At 32.1% G+C, this 15,892-nt stretch overlaps 3 protein-coding genes across 10 annotated transcripts in view; all 3 read right to left on the bottom strand.

The window, feature by feature from the left end:
* Positions 1-15,892, bottom strand: part of LOC146910141 (putative uridine kinase C227.14) — a 45,586-nt gene that overhangs the window by 15,605 nt on the left and 14,089 nt on the right. The window lies entirely within an intron of this gene.
* LOC146910144 (tryptophan synthase alpha chain-like) lies at positions 1,552-4,722 on the bottom strand. Its single transcript, XM_085726971.1, has 10 exons — positions 4,600-4,722; positions 4,248-4,467; positions 3,629-3,775; positions 3,462-3,527; positions 3,228-3,336; positions 2,891-2,967; positions 2,704-2,781; positions 2,395-2,472; positions 2,078-2,137; positions 1,552-1,906 (listed from the first exon to the last, which is right to left on the bottom strand). Exons 2-10 carry the CDS (start codon positions 4,440-4,442, stop codon positions 1,772-1,774), a joined length of 945 nt encoding a protein of 314 aa, XP_085583097.1. The 5' UTR covers positions 4,443-4,467; positions 4,600-4,722; the 3' UTR covers positions 1,552-1,771.
* LOC146910145 (auxin-induced protein 22E-like) lies at positions 7,120-8,357 on the bottom strand. The gene is made up of 3 exons (XM_085730426.1): positions 7,971-8,357; positions 7,559-7,858; positions 7,120-7,462 (listed from the first exon to the last, which is right to left on the bottom strand). Exons 1-3 carry the CDS (start codon positions 8,204-8,206, stop codon positions 7,390-7,392), a joined length of 609 nt encoding a protein of 202 aa, XP_085586552.1. The 5' UTR covers positions 8,207-8,357; the 3' UTR covers positions 7,120-7,389.

Below are 15,892 nucleotides of genomic sequence, written 5' to 3' on the forward strand. Positions count from 1 at the left end.
AAAATATTTATTTATATATTTTAATTTAATTTTCTTAAGAAGGGAAATTTTATTTTAATATTTGTGTAGTCAAACTATACATTAAGTCATATCTTTTTTTTACTGAGAAATTGAATCGTATATCAAAAAAATGGTTCCGGATAAAAGAAGGTTGTATGTATCAGTAATTTTTTTTAAAGGGATTAAATTTTTTGTTTTAATTTTTAAAAGTATTACCGGTAAATCTTGTTTTTTTTTAAGAAAAATTTTCTTAAGGTTAGAAGTGCAACAACTCCTATTTTTTAATAAAAGAGGGAATTCTTAGGAAGTTAAAGACTAAGAATTGAGTGTTTTTGTGGTAGAAGTAGAATCTTGGATCGAGAAACATTGTAAAGCTTAACAACTGCATCACCACCACGAGGAATTAAAAAAAAGGCCTAACAGTTCCAAACTAAAATAGCTTAACAATTCTAAGCTAATGAAAACATTAAAAACAATCATAATCAAAAGCATTATAAATGCAACAAAAGAAGAGAAGGTCAAGATATCAAACCGTGAAAATGAAAGATGAACTTCTAAGAAAAACTTGAAGGTTGGTCTTGGATGTTTGCCAAAATCAGAGAATATAAAAACTCTTAAGAAACGATAAAAGTGTTTTCGATACCCCTCCAAGGCCTTTTATGCTCTCCATAAAACAGTTGAATGGCATGTTGGGGGTCATTCTTCCAATTCATCGGTTCACAAATGAAACAAACGCTTCAAAAGCGTTGCAGTGATCATGATTAAAAAAAACTCAATCCAACGGTTCATCGAGAAATCTAATAGATACTCTAGTGTTTCAATGGGTGAAGTCATAAACTACTCGAATTAGCCAATTAACCAAATCATAAACTATTCATTCCAACATAATTTCTCTCCATCAAAACACTTTATAAAATTTCCATCGCATTTGAGTTGAAAATAATATCGTCAAGAAAGGCTTTTTGTTTATTGACATGGTAAATTGAATGAATCAATTCTAGTTATAGTATTTCACACTTCACATTGCTTTGTATTGAGATTATTTTCACCAAGTTTTACACTCATAATTGCACTATATTCATTCATAATTACATGTTAAAGTTTCTGTCAAGTAAAAACGATAAATGAGTCAAAGAGGCGTGCTAACACATAACAATACACACTCTCTAACTAAAACTTTTGAACATATTCTCTCTTATTGATAAATTCATATGAGTTCTATCAAATTATGTGAATTCTCCATATATATTTGATGAGATCCATATGAATTTTAACGAATATAAAATGTGTTGAAAATTGTGTTATAGAGTAATGTGTTGCTATTAATAATATTCATAAGTCAAGAGTGTAATCAAACTTATGTGAAAATATAAAATCTCACTAGTATGTCAAAATGTTGCTTAATATCCATAACCTTTCAATTTAAGTGGTTGACAACACATTTTTTTTTTCAGAAATGCTCTTGCGCAAGTTTATCAAAGATACTGATGTAGATGATCGAATTAAATGTTCAATTAATCAATCTTAAAACTTATCTAAAAAAAATAATCATAAAACAAGGCAGAATTGACATTGCTGAGTATATGAAATGATTTTGAGAACCAGTTATCACAACTTTAACAGAGAAATGTGATATATCTAACATTGAACATTTATTTCGGTAAAGAAAATATCCTATCACAATTGAAAATGAACAAAAACTTGAACATATTTCAATCCTTATTAATGAAGACAACAACTACTAGGATTTTGTGCTCTTCCAGACATAATTTCAATCAAGTGCTGATCTTAAGGAGCGGGTGAAATTTTCCAATTCTTTCAATCCCTCTCGAGGAGATTTGGCTTCACCAAGCAACTTCACCATAGCACTCCCAACAATTACACCATCAGCTCCCCATCCAGCTACCTGTAACAAATTATTTGATTAACTGGTTATTTAACCAAATGTCGCTGCTGCGTAGCTCAAGTGATTGAACGTATAAAACTTGAAGTGGCTTGAAAATAAGGTCTAAAGTTCAAACTTTGACGCTAACATATATACTAACGAATAATATATAACTATTAAAGAAATTATTACCTGTTTCACCTGCTCGGCTGTTGATATCCCGAAGCCAACTGCCACCGGCTTAGTTGTTGCCTTAATTTCAAAAAAGGATCAATAAAGAGCATAAGTATTAAGATTCCCTAACCAATATATGAGCTGCATTTGGGTTTATATTGTAATCTAACGTCATAAGATTAGAGTCGTTGGATGAAGATCAAATGAGTATTTTTTTAATTTAAATATAAATTTAGAATTTGAGTCGTTAAATCTATATCTATAACGACTTCATCTCATGATTGTGTGTCATATTTTTGCAGCATTGAATCCAAATCTCGTTTAATAAGACAAACCTCTTTGATTTCCCGCAGAAGTGCCTGAACTTTATCACTAACTGATGCTCGGGTTCCAGTGACCCCCAAAGAGCTTACCTATACATCAATTAAACAAACAAATGGTTAATGCAACATATTTTTCGTTTTGATTGTATTCCCAAAATTTGGCACTATGCTGACTTGTTATCACTGTCACATGAACTATATAATTTGTTTGAAAATAAATCTCTTGATCTAGCTTCCGAAATTAAAAGTTTATGTCCGAAGGACTTAAACAAAACATACAGAAAAATAGCCAAAGTTAGCATAATTGACAGAAGCTCTTACAAGATAGACAAATCCTTCTGCACCATCTACAATGGCTTTCATTCGGTTTGTCGGAGTGGTGGGTGTTGTGAGTAGTACCTTCATGACATCAAAGAAGCAAAATGCACCAAATCGTTATAATCAACGATATAATGAAGTATATATCCATTTGAAATCCATAAATTAACAAAAAATTAGCTTGGCAAACCAGTTCAATTCCATTTTTCTTAGCTTCGGTCCTTAAAAATTCCGACTCCTCCAGAGGAACATCAGGGACTACAAGCCCTGCATAAATATGAGAGACAAAATAATATCATCACCAGTAATGAAGTACATCACGCTACTAGAAATTCGGTATATATAGACACATTTAGTGACTAGTATATATATACTTTGGTCTCTGTAGCGTCCAATTAAACGACTTATTTTTCAAATCGGTCTCTAAATTAATCGATAAACATACTACTTTTATGAAAATTGACTAAACCACTAGTCGTTAATGTCAATGACCGATTTGTGAAACCATTACTTAAGTTGAGTCTCACCATGAACACCAATGTCTTTCACAATGGACATAAATCTCTCAGTACCACGCTTCAGTATTGGATTGTAATAAGTAAACAAAGCAACTGGAGTAGATAATTCTGGAACAACCTAAAAAATCAACCATTTAGAATGTCACAAAAAATAGTTTTAACTAGATAACAATGCACACACAAATTAATAGTGTGACACAGATGAATACTCAATAAATGGAAAATAGTTTCATAAAATTATACCTCCTTCAACATATAAATAATTGAATCAAAATCTGTCCCCCTTGCTAAAGATCTTGTAGAAGCAGCCTGAACAGAAAGACACATTAGTTTGAGAATCATTAAGGACAATGATAAATTATAATAATATCATCAGTATAGAAAAGAAGAAAGAAATGAAATTAACAAACCTGGATAACAGGACCATCTGCCAAAGGATCCGAGTATGGAACACCAAGCTCAATAATGTCAGATCCACATGAATCAAGAACTTTCAGTGCTTCTGCTGTGGTTGGAAGATCAGGATCACCAGCTGTGATGTATGGGATCAATGCCACCTTCACACAAATATGATTATTAGAAAATAATCATTTCAACTCATCAATCAATAGTATTTCAATTCATAATTTCATTCATATTTTTGCAAATAAATTAAGTTGGCATGGTACAAAGTATGTATAAACACAGTTACTAATACATTATATCCTGACAATATTGTTGATCCATGATGTACATACACTTCATATTGAAGGTCTGTTCAGGGTCCAATATTGACGCCATATTACAATTAATCAATTTCATTTTCTTAAATATTATTACCAATGTTAGTGTTGGTGTCATGTATGGTGTTTGTGCTACATAAATACTAATCCATTATATCTAGGCAAAGAAAAGTTATTGATTTGTAAAAGCATAGAAAATGGAATAATTAAAACAATATGTACAGTACAACTATTCAAGTTTAAGAGAAAACGTGACATGCATTGCATGGAACCAGAAAATAAAAATATAATAAATAAGTACACTCACTTTTCCTTGTTTCTTCAGCTTGTTGAATGTTTCTGAGATGCTAATCGCTTCAATACTCCCGGTAGCACTAGCAGATACCGAAGTGTATCTTTTAATTGAGATTATTGTAGCTTTCTTGGAGGAAACACCGACCCGGAAACCGGTTTCAGGTTTCTTCAATTGCAAGAAGCAATATGATTTCAATGCAATGGCCATGAGAACAATTTGTCTTCGATATTCTCTACAGAAGAATTGCACAAAACACCACACCAAAATATTAGATTAGAATGAGAAAAATCAAATTATATAAAGGATATATTGATTAGTTACAATGTATTTAAATTGAAAAATGTTAGTATGGTTAATTAAATACAAGGTAAATCAGATGTGAATGCGTTTTGTAATATTGAAGAATGAATCTCATGCTTAAGAATGAATCTCATCTTTTTATTTTCTTCATTTTCTTTCCTTTTATTATATTCGACCTTAAATGAATTTTGCTAAAAATGGGACAAAGTCCATGTACAATGTAGCTCTTGTAAAGATGGTTAAAGTTCAATGGTTTTCCTCCTCATAAATTTAATTTTGTGGATTATTTTTAAAGAAAATATAAATTGGTATAGTATGGTATTTATTTTATTTAGTAAAAAATCATTTAAATAAAGATATTTATTTATATATTTTAATTTAATTTTCTTAAGAAGGGATATTTTATTTTAATATTTGTGTAGTCAAAATATACATTAAATCATATCTTTTTTTTTACTAAGAAATTGAATCATATATTAAAAAAATGGTTCCGGATAAAAGAAGGTTGTATGTATCAGTAATTTTTTTTAAAGGGAGTAAATTTTTTGTTTTAATTTTTAAAAGTATTATCGGTAAATCTTGTTTTTTTAAGAAAATCTTTCCTAAGGTTACAAGCGCAACAACTCCAATTTTTTAATACATTTTTTTTAGGTGAATGATTGTTAAATTGACATCACCACCGATTTAAAAGTAAGTTGGAGAATTGTTGTAAGCGTGCCTTGCAAATCCGTATTTTCTTGTTTGTTTGCACAATCCTCCTTGCTGAGTGGGATGGCCGCAAGGCGGCATCCACAAGGGAAAATTTGGTTTTCTGACTGTGTAATTCAGCCTTACGGGTGCTAGAAACAGAATTTTTTTTCTGCCCCTATCACAAAAAAAAATGATATATCTGCCCCTAGTTGAAAATTATTGCTGTAAATGCCCTTGTTCTTCATTTGAAATGGCGAGCATGACATTTTTTCAACCATTCTCTGCAAGCTTGCAGGCTTTCTCTGGCTTTTCCCTGTACAATCTGTGTGCGGCTTTCTCTGGCTTTTCCCTGTACAATCTGTGTGTTCTTAATTTAAGTTGGCGAGCATGAATATTTTAAATTTTCTTCTTGTTCTTCATTTGAAATGGCGAGCATGCATTATTTGTTTTTGAATTTTTTTCCTGCTTGTCCTTTGAAATGGCGAGCAAAGGGTTTAAGTGATAAAGAAGTTATGAGTTTGCATTAAATAATCATAACAACTAACATTTTGTTATTTAAGAAAATTATTCAATTAATAAAATCAATAAATATCACTTCCATATTGACCAAAAAAAGAACTCCACCAACATTACATTGTAGATACAACTTCCATTAAAATGGTCACATTACTACAAACTTTAAAAATGATAATTGAGCTGTATTATAAAAAAAAAAATGATAATCGAGCTGTATTATAAACAAAAAAAATGATAATTGAGCTGCAAAGGGAAGAAACATTGGAAGAAGAAATGAAAGTGAAGTATTTGCTCGCCATTTCAAAGGACAAGCAGGAAAAAAAATTCAAAAAAAATAAATAATGCATGCTCGCCATTTTAGATGTGGAGCATGGGAAAAAAAATTACATGCTCGCCATTTCTAATGAAGAACAAGAAGAAAACTTAAAATATTCATGCTCGCCAACTTAAATTAAGAACACACAGATTGTACAGGGAAAAGCCAGAGAAAGCCTGCAAGCTTGCAGAGAATGGTTGAAAAAATGTCATGCTCGCCATTTCAAATGAAGAACAAGGGAATTTACAGCAATAATTTTCAACTAGGAGCAGATATATCATTTTTTTTGGTGATAGGGGCAGAAAAAAAAATTTCCTAGAAACAATCTTGGTGACGAACATAAATCTATGTTAAACATAGAGTTTTTGGCACAATTTACAAGATAGAGTGTATGAGAGGCTTTGGAGGTTCTTCTATCGATAAAAGAGGGAATTCTTAGGAAGTTAAAGGCTAAGAATTGAGTGTTTTTGTGATATAATCTTGGATCGAGAAACATTGTAAACGCTTTGGTGAGTGAAAATCTTTGAATCTATTGTTCAAAGGAAGAGACTGAGAATATTGTAGAAATTAAGGTTTATTGTTGAAGGTTAATTCTTGTATCTCTTTGAAAGAATCTCATTGATAAATGATTAGAGAGTTACTCTATCCCCGAGAATTGATAAAGGACTAGAGAGCTAATTTCTCCCCGAGACGTAGGTCAATTTAGGTAAAACAAGGTAAACAAATTCTCAGTGTTTTCTCTTATTCTTTTATCTTTATTTCTTTATTCGGTTGTTGTTAGTTTCATTGTTTGGATCATTTTAGTTTGTAGTTGTCATTGATATTTGATCAACACGTTATTTTCTTGATGTGATTTATTCAAATTCACAACAACAAAAGATAATTCCAAAATCGTGTAACTAACAATAAAATTCCTTACGTAAAAAGAAAAAAAAAAAAAAACTTCAAAATTCCTAAACATGTGTAATGTCAAATTTACAAAAACTTGAAATACAAAAGAATGATATAACTAGCTTTGTGCAATTAACACCAAAATTATAAATAAATAAATTAAAGTGTATATGAAGAAACAACATTTTTCCCATGTTGTGTATATATTTTAATTGAACATAAATAGATCTAGTTACAAAATGAGATCTTAATTTTATATATATAATATGTACAATCAAAATAGCATTGGCATTATCATTCCTTATATTTTCTTTCTCTCAAATATCTAGAAAGGCTTGAATTAAGAAATCAGGCCTCAAAGCCACCTCTATAGAACTCTCTCTGCTCTGTATCTTCAACTTCATGCATTCCTGATTTTGTGCTTTTGTTAATTTTGTGAGGTCATAAACATGCCAACCCTTTTGCTTCTGATCCTTTCACTATCTTCAGCCTCTTGCATGAGGATATAAACATGCTGCAATTAGTAAAAACACACAATTATTAATTAATTTACTCCATGAAACCAAAAATAATTAAAATTAAAAGAAGTTAATTAAATTTAAGAACTTACTTCCATGGAACATCTCCAACTAGCATCCAATCACCATCTTTATCCTCATAAGTAGGAGCATGTTCAGATCCATTGTACCCTTCTCTTTCTGAATATTCACCAAATGTACACTTGAACATATTTTCCAAAACCTTAAGAAGTTCTGAGTAGTTCTTGTAAACTTTGAGATCTATTTTCCTCAAGTAAGGTGCACCAGCCATGCTCACTTTCACATACATTCCACTTCCATCTTCCACTTTATTTTGTTGTAAACTATTCTTCCTAAAAGATCTAATTGGTGGCCACCCAACTACTTGTACCCTGCAAATATTCATCAATTTAATTCATTAATTACATCATCCCAAAAATCAACAAAAGTTTATGTATTCAATATCCATTATATTCATATATATGTTGATTATGTATGACTTACTTTGTAGGTTGGACAGTGTCTTGGTCATGATCACTTGTGGTTGTGGAATTAGAATCACCAGAGCTCTTAGAAATGGACTCTTCTTCAACACTTGTTTCAGATGAAAAAGATCTCTTGTTGCTTCTAACAATAGAGCCACCATTACATGATTGTTCATCATCACTTCCAGGCAATCCCAATCTTAATTCTGTGTCCTTGTGATTAATAATCAACTCTGTTTCAATATAGCTTCCCATTTCTTGATAATAATTAATTGTGCTACCTTAATCTCTATATAAATAAAGAAATCCAAATCCAAATCCAAACTCTATTGATAAATTCTGAAAAATCTGATTAAGTCTTTGGAAATGTGAGAGAGAATTGATGATTGAAGAAATGGAATGAGATGAGAAGAAGCTAGGTATCTTATCAATTTTATAGTAACACATTAAATAAATGTACCTAACTTATTCTCATGTGGAGGATAATAAACCGACCATAATGTGTCACACGCGCTTAGTCAGCGACCAATAAGCTATTGACACGGCATTGTTTAAGGGTGTGGGACCTACTCCACACGGTGGAAAGATTGATTGTCATAGCGACAGGTGTGAGTGTATGTGACATGAAAGACAAGGAATAGCATGTTGTTTAAGGTAGAGGGGACAACCAAGGAACATGTAGAGTTAATAATGGATGGTGAATACAATGAACCACCACTACTAATGGACGGTTTAGATTGGTGTTGGGAAGTTTTAGTAATGAATCTAGAAGCGTTGGATCGTGAGGGTTTTTTTTTTGGGTAGTGTTAACTTGTGCCCTTAGGGCACATGTTAAGAAACCTATAAGAAGAAACTTTCTCTAAAATTTTGTGCATTTAAATGATTAAAAAGTTAAATATTAAATGCAATGCACACATTTCAATAAGTTTTTTCTATATTTGAATCATTAACTTGTGCCTTGAGGGCACAGGTTAACATTTCCTTTTTTTTTGGTATTGGAAACAATGACATGTGATTGGGGGTGAGGGTCCTACGTGGATGTCCATATTGGATGAGCATTACCATGTGGATGTTGGCTCCTGGGTACATGACATGTGAGATTTGCATGTGTCTTGTTATTCCAAGTCAGACGTTGCGAGTCACTGACTATACGCATTCATGCAATTAAGAGATTTTTTGACCATCGGATCGAGATTAGACGGTCTAAAAACTTAACATTTTTTTTCCTAATTATTTTAAGGGTTCTAAAATTTTAAAAATTATTGAGCTTGATATATCCCAATCAGATGATGTTTGAATACGTGACTTCGTTCGTGCACTTGATGATTGCAGGGATTATAATTTCCTTGCTCAACACCTAGCTATCCCAACAAGGGATATATTTTGCCTTATTTGTAAAGATTCTATCATTTCTTCTTAAAATTTAACTAAAGTATGCGTTGTTTAGATTACACTGTAATATTATAGACTAATAGTATATGTTTTGTATTTATTAAAAAAAGAAGAGAGTATATTTTTGTATGTCCATTATGAAGATTATACACTCATTTAATACATGTGCTGGTATGCTATCCAAATCGAATAAATCACTTTGTTTGTTGATTTATTTGATCATACTATTACTATGATCTGATTAAACAGACATATATCATTCTGATTTGTGTATTCAGATTCGGATGATATGGTTCTAACTGTTGACTTCAATTAGGAACCGCGATAATACATATGCTCAGCTTAAATCTTCAAAGATGTTTCAGATATTGAATAGAAGATAATGAAACAGGGATCTCAAAATACATGTTCTTGCAGATGCCTTACTTATTAGTAGCTCGTGTGTAAACAACCTATGAAAACTAAAAAATAGTGGAGTTAGTATTGTTGGGTCATGAGGTGAACGTGGTGATCAACCACGTTGGACAAACAACAACCACACAAGTGATTTGAACGCCCCATCTTAACCTAAAATCTTAAGACAATAGGGTTTTTGGGCCATCTTAAGTATATATTGCTGAAGACTCACTTTTTGCATCCAATATGAGACTTCTAACTCACCTATGTTCCCCCTCAAGTGTAAATTTTTTCACCCACACACACATCTTGCATTTCCGTCACCGCTGTGCTCAACGGACACGCTACCTAACCACCATTGTTAGGAAGACTTATCAACACAAGGATTCGATGGAACTCTTCAACCATTGACTTTAATACCAATGTTGGATCATGATGAGGGCAGAGGCGGACCTGGCCTGGGCCTAGTGTGGCAAGTGCCACACCAGCCCATGCCCATTTTTTTTATTTTTAAAATGTTGGTGTAATGGTTGTTCTTTTCTGCAGATTTACTCTGGTGTTCTTTCTTATGTGCAATGTATTTTGACTGGTTTGAAACAACCATTTTACTTGAGTTGTGACAGTATGTGATTGGTGGTATCATCTTATCAATTTATTATGAATAAATGTTTATAGATGTCTATAATATATTTAGTAGCAATCTAACTTTGACCACCATCAGATTTATAGAAGTATGAAAGATCCTCGACATTTGCCAAGTCTTCAATTAATTCAGCAAATTCAAAACAGTTTGGTATTAGTGAAGCCATGGATGGTTGTTTTATTTTTACCGGCAAACACCATATACTTCTTTATTCTGTAATCTAATTAGACTTAGCGTAATCTAATAATTGATTCAGGATATACTGTATAATTGATTTTACAAAGCTAATATGCTGTATAATTGATTCATGATTTTGACTTTACTGTAATCTAATAATCTAATACACTGTATACTTGATTCAGGATGAAGAATTTTTTTTTCAAGTTGTGCCTACAAACAAAAGCTAGTAGAAGCGAGAGTAACAAAGTCATTGATTTTGAAATATTGGATGCAAAAATTTAATTAAACTTCTTATTATATTTACAATTATTTAATTATTTGATACAAAAATTGTGCCCCAGTAATATTCCAAGTCCAGGTCCGCCCTTGGATGAGGGGAGTCTGGTGGATCATCTACGTTAGGGCAAGAACAAACCACACAAGTGAGTTGGACACTTCATCTTTATTCAAAATCTTAAAACATTAGAGTTATGAGTCATCTCACTTATATACTGCTCAACACTCATTTTTCCATCCAATGTGTATGTAAGACATCTAACTCACCTCACACTTGCCGCATCGAGTATCTCGTTGCTACTCAAAATCATAATCATGCAAACAAAAACAGCCTACAGGCTAGAACAACATATTTGGAAATATTCATTGATTGGGCTATATACCAAATTCATATAAATGCACGAAAAGTTTTCATAAAAAGCCAGTGAGGGCTGGCAACCTCAATGATGTCTAAGTCCCTACAGCAACGTGCACATGGAGGGTATTCTAGTTCAATTCCCTCTTCTCCATGTTAGTTTGTATTTTGTTGTACACTTCACCATGTTCACTCAACCAAATTTAGAAATTTCTGTTTTGTTTCCCAATCTTATTTAACTGATTAACATCACAGAATTTATGCAAATAAAAAATGATATCTCAAAGAGAAAGATACAAGTACTTAAAAAATAGAGAAACTATCGATAAACAGAAGAAAAATTAAATTGAATATACTAGTGGCAGCTTATGGAATGGAAGCACAGTAGCACACTCGTTACATTATTATATTGATAGTGAAGTATTAATGTGGGACTAGAGTCACACGTGAGTTGTGAGGGAATTGTTATTGGAGCCTTTTAGGTGTTAATGGAGGTGGGGAATGAAGGCCCAATTTCAATTTTGTTGGGTAAAAGAATAGTTAGACCCCACTCTCACCCTCTCACTGTTCCATTGTTCCCGCTTGATGTCAAAGTATTCCATGTGATTGTTGATTGTTTAGGCCATACATTTGCCATGAGATTCTATCAATGCGCCTTCTTTTTCTTTTTTGAAGACATCAAAATGGAATATATTACTACTTGATGTGAAGCCACTATAGTACAAGGTGTACTACATGGTCACACCATAAAAGAAGAGAACCGTCTCAAAATATTTACAAAGAATCAGTCAGTCGATACCCATACATAACATAGGGTCCGACCACCACATCTGAGTACCATGTACAAACGAGGCATTATTAGCCTTCTTTTGAGATATCATGGCAAAACAGCTAGTGTGAAAGCAGTAGCACAGACAATTCTGCAATGATGTAACTCAGTTCCAGCTTTTATGTATTGGAGCTAACCTGTTGATGCTCATACGTACATAGGTTCGTTTTTATTCATAATAATATAATTAAGAAAGGTTTTAAAACTTTTATATTGAATGAGATATGACATGAAGATATGTTTATAAATGAGGTATGAGTCGCCAGCTCATTCTTCGACAGGCACGCGGTCTGAGCCCTAGCTCCTCCCACTGCTTGGGAGCTTACGGTTCATGTTCTATTTCACTCCCCGACGGGGGTTCTTTTCACCTTTCCCTCACAGTACTACTTCACTACTGGTCACCCATGAGTATTTAGCCTTGCAAGGTGGTCCTTGCTGAATATTCACACGGGATTCCACTTGCCCCATGCTACTTGAGTCAGAGCATAAGCTAGTGATGCTTTCGGCTACCGGACTTTCACCACCTAGGGTGCAACATTAGATTGGTAATAATCAATCAAGTAATTGAACTTGAGTGATTAATGAGTTCCACTTAAGAATGAATCTTTTGAGAGAATTAATATAGTAAGTTTGATTGTTGAATTAAACAATTCTTGACTTACACAACAACAACAACAAAGTGGAACAACACTCATGCAATTTTGTAAGGATTGAATTAGGTCAAACTCAAATCCCACATAAAATAGAGATAAAGTTTGAAATGAAGTTACAAAGAATAACACATTTCAACGACTATCCAATTAATGGAACTACAAGTAAGACGGTTGCTTCAAGCCTCAAAATTAGTTTTTTAATATAACTACTAATATTAATTTTAATTGTTTTTCTACCAATTTTCCCTCAAAGTTTAAATTTTCACTCCTAATTTTGCTAATAACTAATTAAGTAAAAAAGGCAATTGATAATGTGAATGCATTTAATATTTATTTTAGTATTATTTAAAGTTATAAAATTTTATTAACTTTTTTTCAAGTTAAATAACCCACTCAAATTGTCACGAGAAAGAATTGAACCAAAGACTTTTAAGTTATTTAGATCTCTTTATTTACCCTAAAGCTATACATGGGTTACTTGCCCATTCTTCCCGGAGCTTACCAACCTTGAACACATTTTATTTTTTTCACAAGCAAAATTTTACTCAAGAGAAGCTAAAGCACAAAAAGTGTCCGCCATCATATTTTCATTTGAAGGAGATTGAAATTTAGAACCTCAACGTACATAACTCCAACTCTTAAGGAAAATTCTATGGTGGAGTCATGAAAATGACTTTTTTGGTGAAGTTAAATGGTCGATCATTGAGCATTTATGTATTTAATTCACGCCACGTCAGATTATATATTGTATTGCATATTTACCCATAAGGTATGTCATTATATCTTTACTTATTAAAATTGTGTCCTGATTAATCAAAATTAAACCTATTCTCATTTGTGCACTAAGATTGAAATTCTCCTTAATATATTGTATGAGGACAGATTTATAATAAGGTAAATTTTAATTTTAGAGTGGTCCATCGGCATGACACTAATTGATATATCATAGATAGTTATATTATTGGCTATACAAAATAACTTCTTCAAAGAATTCAGTTTTCTGACAGCACCACTACGACTTCTTATTACTATTTTTTAATACGGCTTAAATTATTGATGTTCTTGTTCGACGTTGCCTTTGACTCCCTGCTTACACGTGTTTGTGGTTAAAGTCAGATTTGGTTCCCACCTAATTTCATAGTCTGCGTTGAAAAGTCTTGATCAAAGGCATGCTTGTAATCGTTTTTCAACTCTATTTTCAAAGCATTTTCTTTGTATTTGGTTATGAAACTGATGGTGAATGTGTTCAAAGTACTAATATTATTATTTACTCATATTCATTTGATAAGTAATCAAGGAGACCAAAGTATGACATAAAACCTAATTTTATTCATCAAACAGAACAGGTGACAACATGCTGGATCAATATTTTTGTATATATTGCCAAATTTTCAATTTATGCATGTGAAATCAAATAATGGATCTAGCTAGCTAGTGTATTATAGCGTAACTTAATCAAATTCATTCCGTAGCTAGCCAAACCAGAGACATGTGCAGCAGAACTGACACAAACTGATCAATGTAATAAAACATTAGCAAAATTCAAGACCACAGAATTTAATCTCAGATTCTATGTACCAAAGGGTATTTAAAATTCGAAGATGGTTTAATCAATAGAGGAAGCTTTTAGGGCTGTGTGTGTACATGCACTTTTGGTATAAGCGTGGAATTCTCGAATTTGCAATTTGTCAAGGAGCCCTAGAAATCACAATATATGGATCTGATCACGCAAGATCCAAGAAAATGAACAAATCTTTACGCATTGAAAAACAAGATTACTTACTTAAATTATATAAGTGGTACAACCAAATGCTAATAATTTATCAAGATGAAGCATTAGATCGATAATGTTGCTAAAACATTGAGTTAGGTCCAATCCTGTAAAATTTTGATTTGGGATTAAAAAAAACAAAGCGTTGTTAAAACTTAGTGAAAAAAAATCAAAGAGATTGGTATGTGGAGAGTATGGCTCTGTTTGGTAAGTTCAAAAAAGAGCTTTTAACTTTTAGCTTATAAGCTCGTCTGACAAAAAATAGCTCTGTTTGGTAACGCTTTTTACAACGAGCTTATAGCTTATTTCAGGAGCTTATAAGCTATTTTTCAGAAGCTACTTCAAGTAGCGTTTGAGCTTATAGCTTATAGATTTTCATGTTTTATTCCATTTATACCCTTACCACTTTAACTAAAACACATGTTTACCCTTTGTAATAAATAGCTATTTTAAAAAAAAAAACATGTTATGTACTTATGTTTAATTAAATTTCAGATTTCATTGGTTGATAATAATTTTTTTTTAAAAAAAGGCTGATAATAAAATTACATGCTCACGTTATGTTTTGGTTACAAAATATAGACTTGCTTTTACATAACATTTCCCTTAAAAAAATGTTACTTTTTAGTTAAAAAAATTACGCTACGTTTTATAAAAAAATTGTTGTCGCAATTAACTTTTTTTTAAGAGGGTCACAAGTAACTTTTGTTTAATTTTTTTTGGAAAGGTTTTGCTTAATTTTTTTTATATAAAGTATAAAAACTAAAATAAAATAAACAGTTATTAAATTTAAAATATTTAAATTATCAAATATCTTAAATATTAATTTATAGTAGTATAAATTTTATATGAATTAATAATGTCCTTTTATGTAATTTTACATTTATCAGCTAGTTCAACCGCTATTTTTACCAAACACTTTAATTAGCTTATCAGCTATAAGCTATCAGCTAGCTTATCAACTAAAAGCTATCAGCTAGCTTATAAGCTATCCGCTATTTTTACCAAGCAGAGCCCATGTATGAGTGGGGGGTGCCCTCTAACGGCGCACATGGAATAGGGTTTGACACTAAAAAAGGCTATACATAAACCCAACAAACCCACATCAGCACATGGCGTCTTGTGTGGGGCCTCACACTTCTATCAAATGAATCTTACCACATGCATGTTGGCCCCCACAGTACCTCCTACTCACCTTTCTACCTATACCCAATTTGAGGGGTTGGAGAAAAGGAAAAAGTGAAAAGAAATCAGCTCACACACCATTTTTGGTATTAACTAACTAATTGCTTGCTAATATACCTCTATTTCCTTATCTTGATCGAAGTTCACATGTTTCATCAAATAGCTGCTAGTATATTCTTTATTTAGAGATTCATATCATGGAAAATGATGTAGATGGACCTCTATAGCTAGGGAGTTTGTTTGTTATGCTAACCAATGATT

This window comes from Medicago sativa, chromosome 7 (genome assembly GCF_051527215.1).
Source record: "Medicago sativa cultivar Bolivia chromosome 7, Bolivia_mono, whole genome shotgun sequence".
In the NCBI taxonomy this organism is placed as follows: domain Eukaryota; kingdom Viridiplantae; phylum Streptophyta; class Magnoliopsida; order Fabales; family Fabaceae; genus Medicago; species Medicago sativa.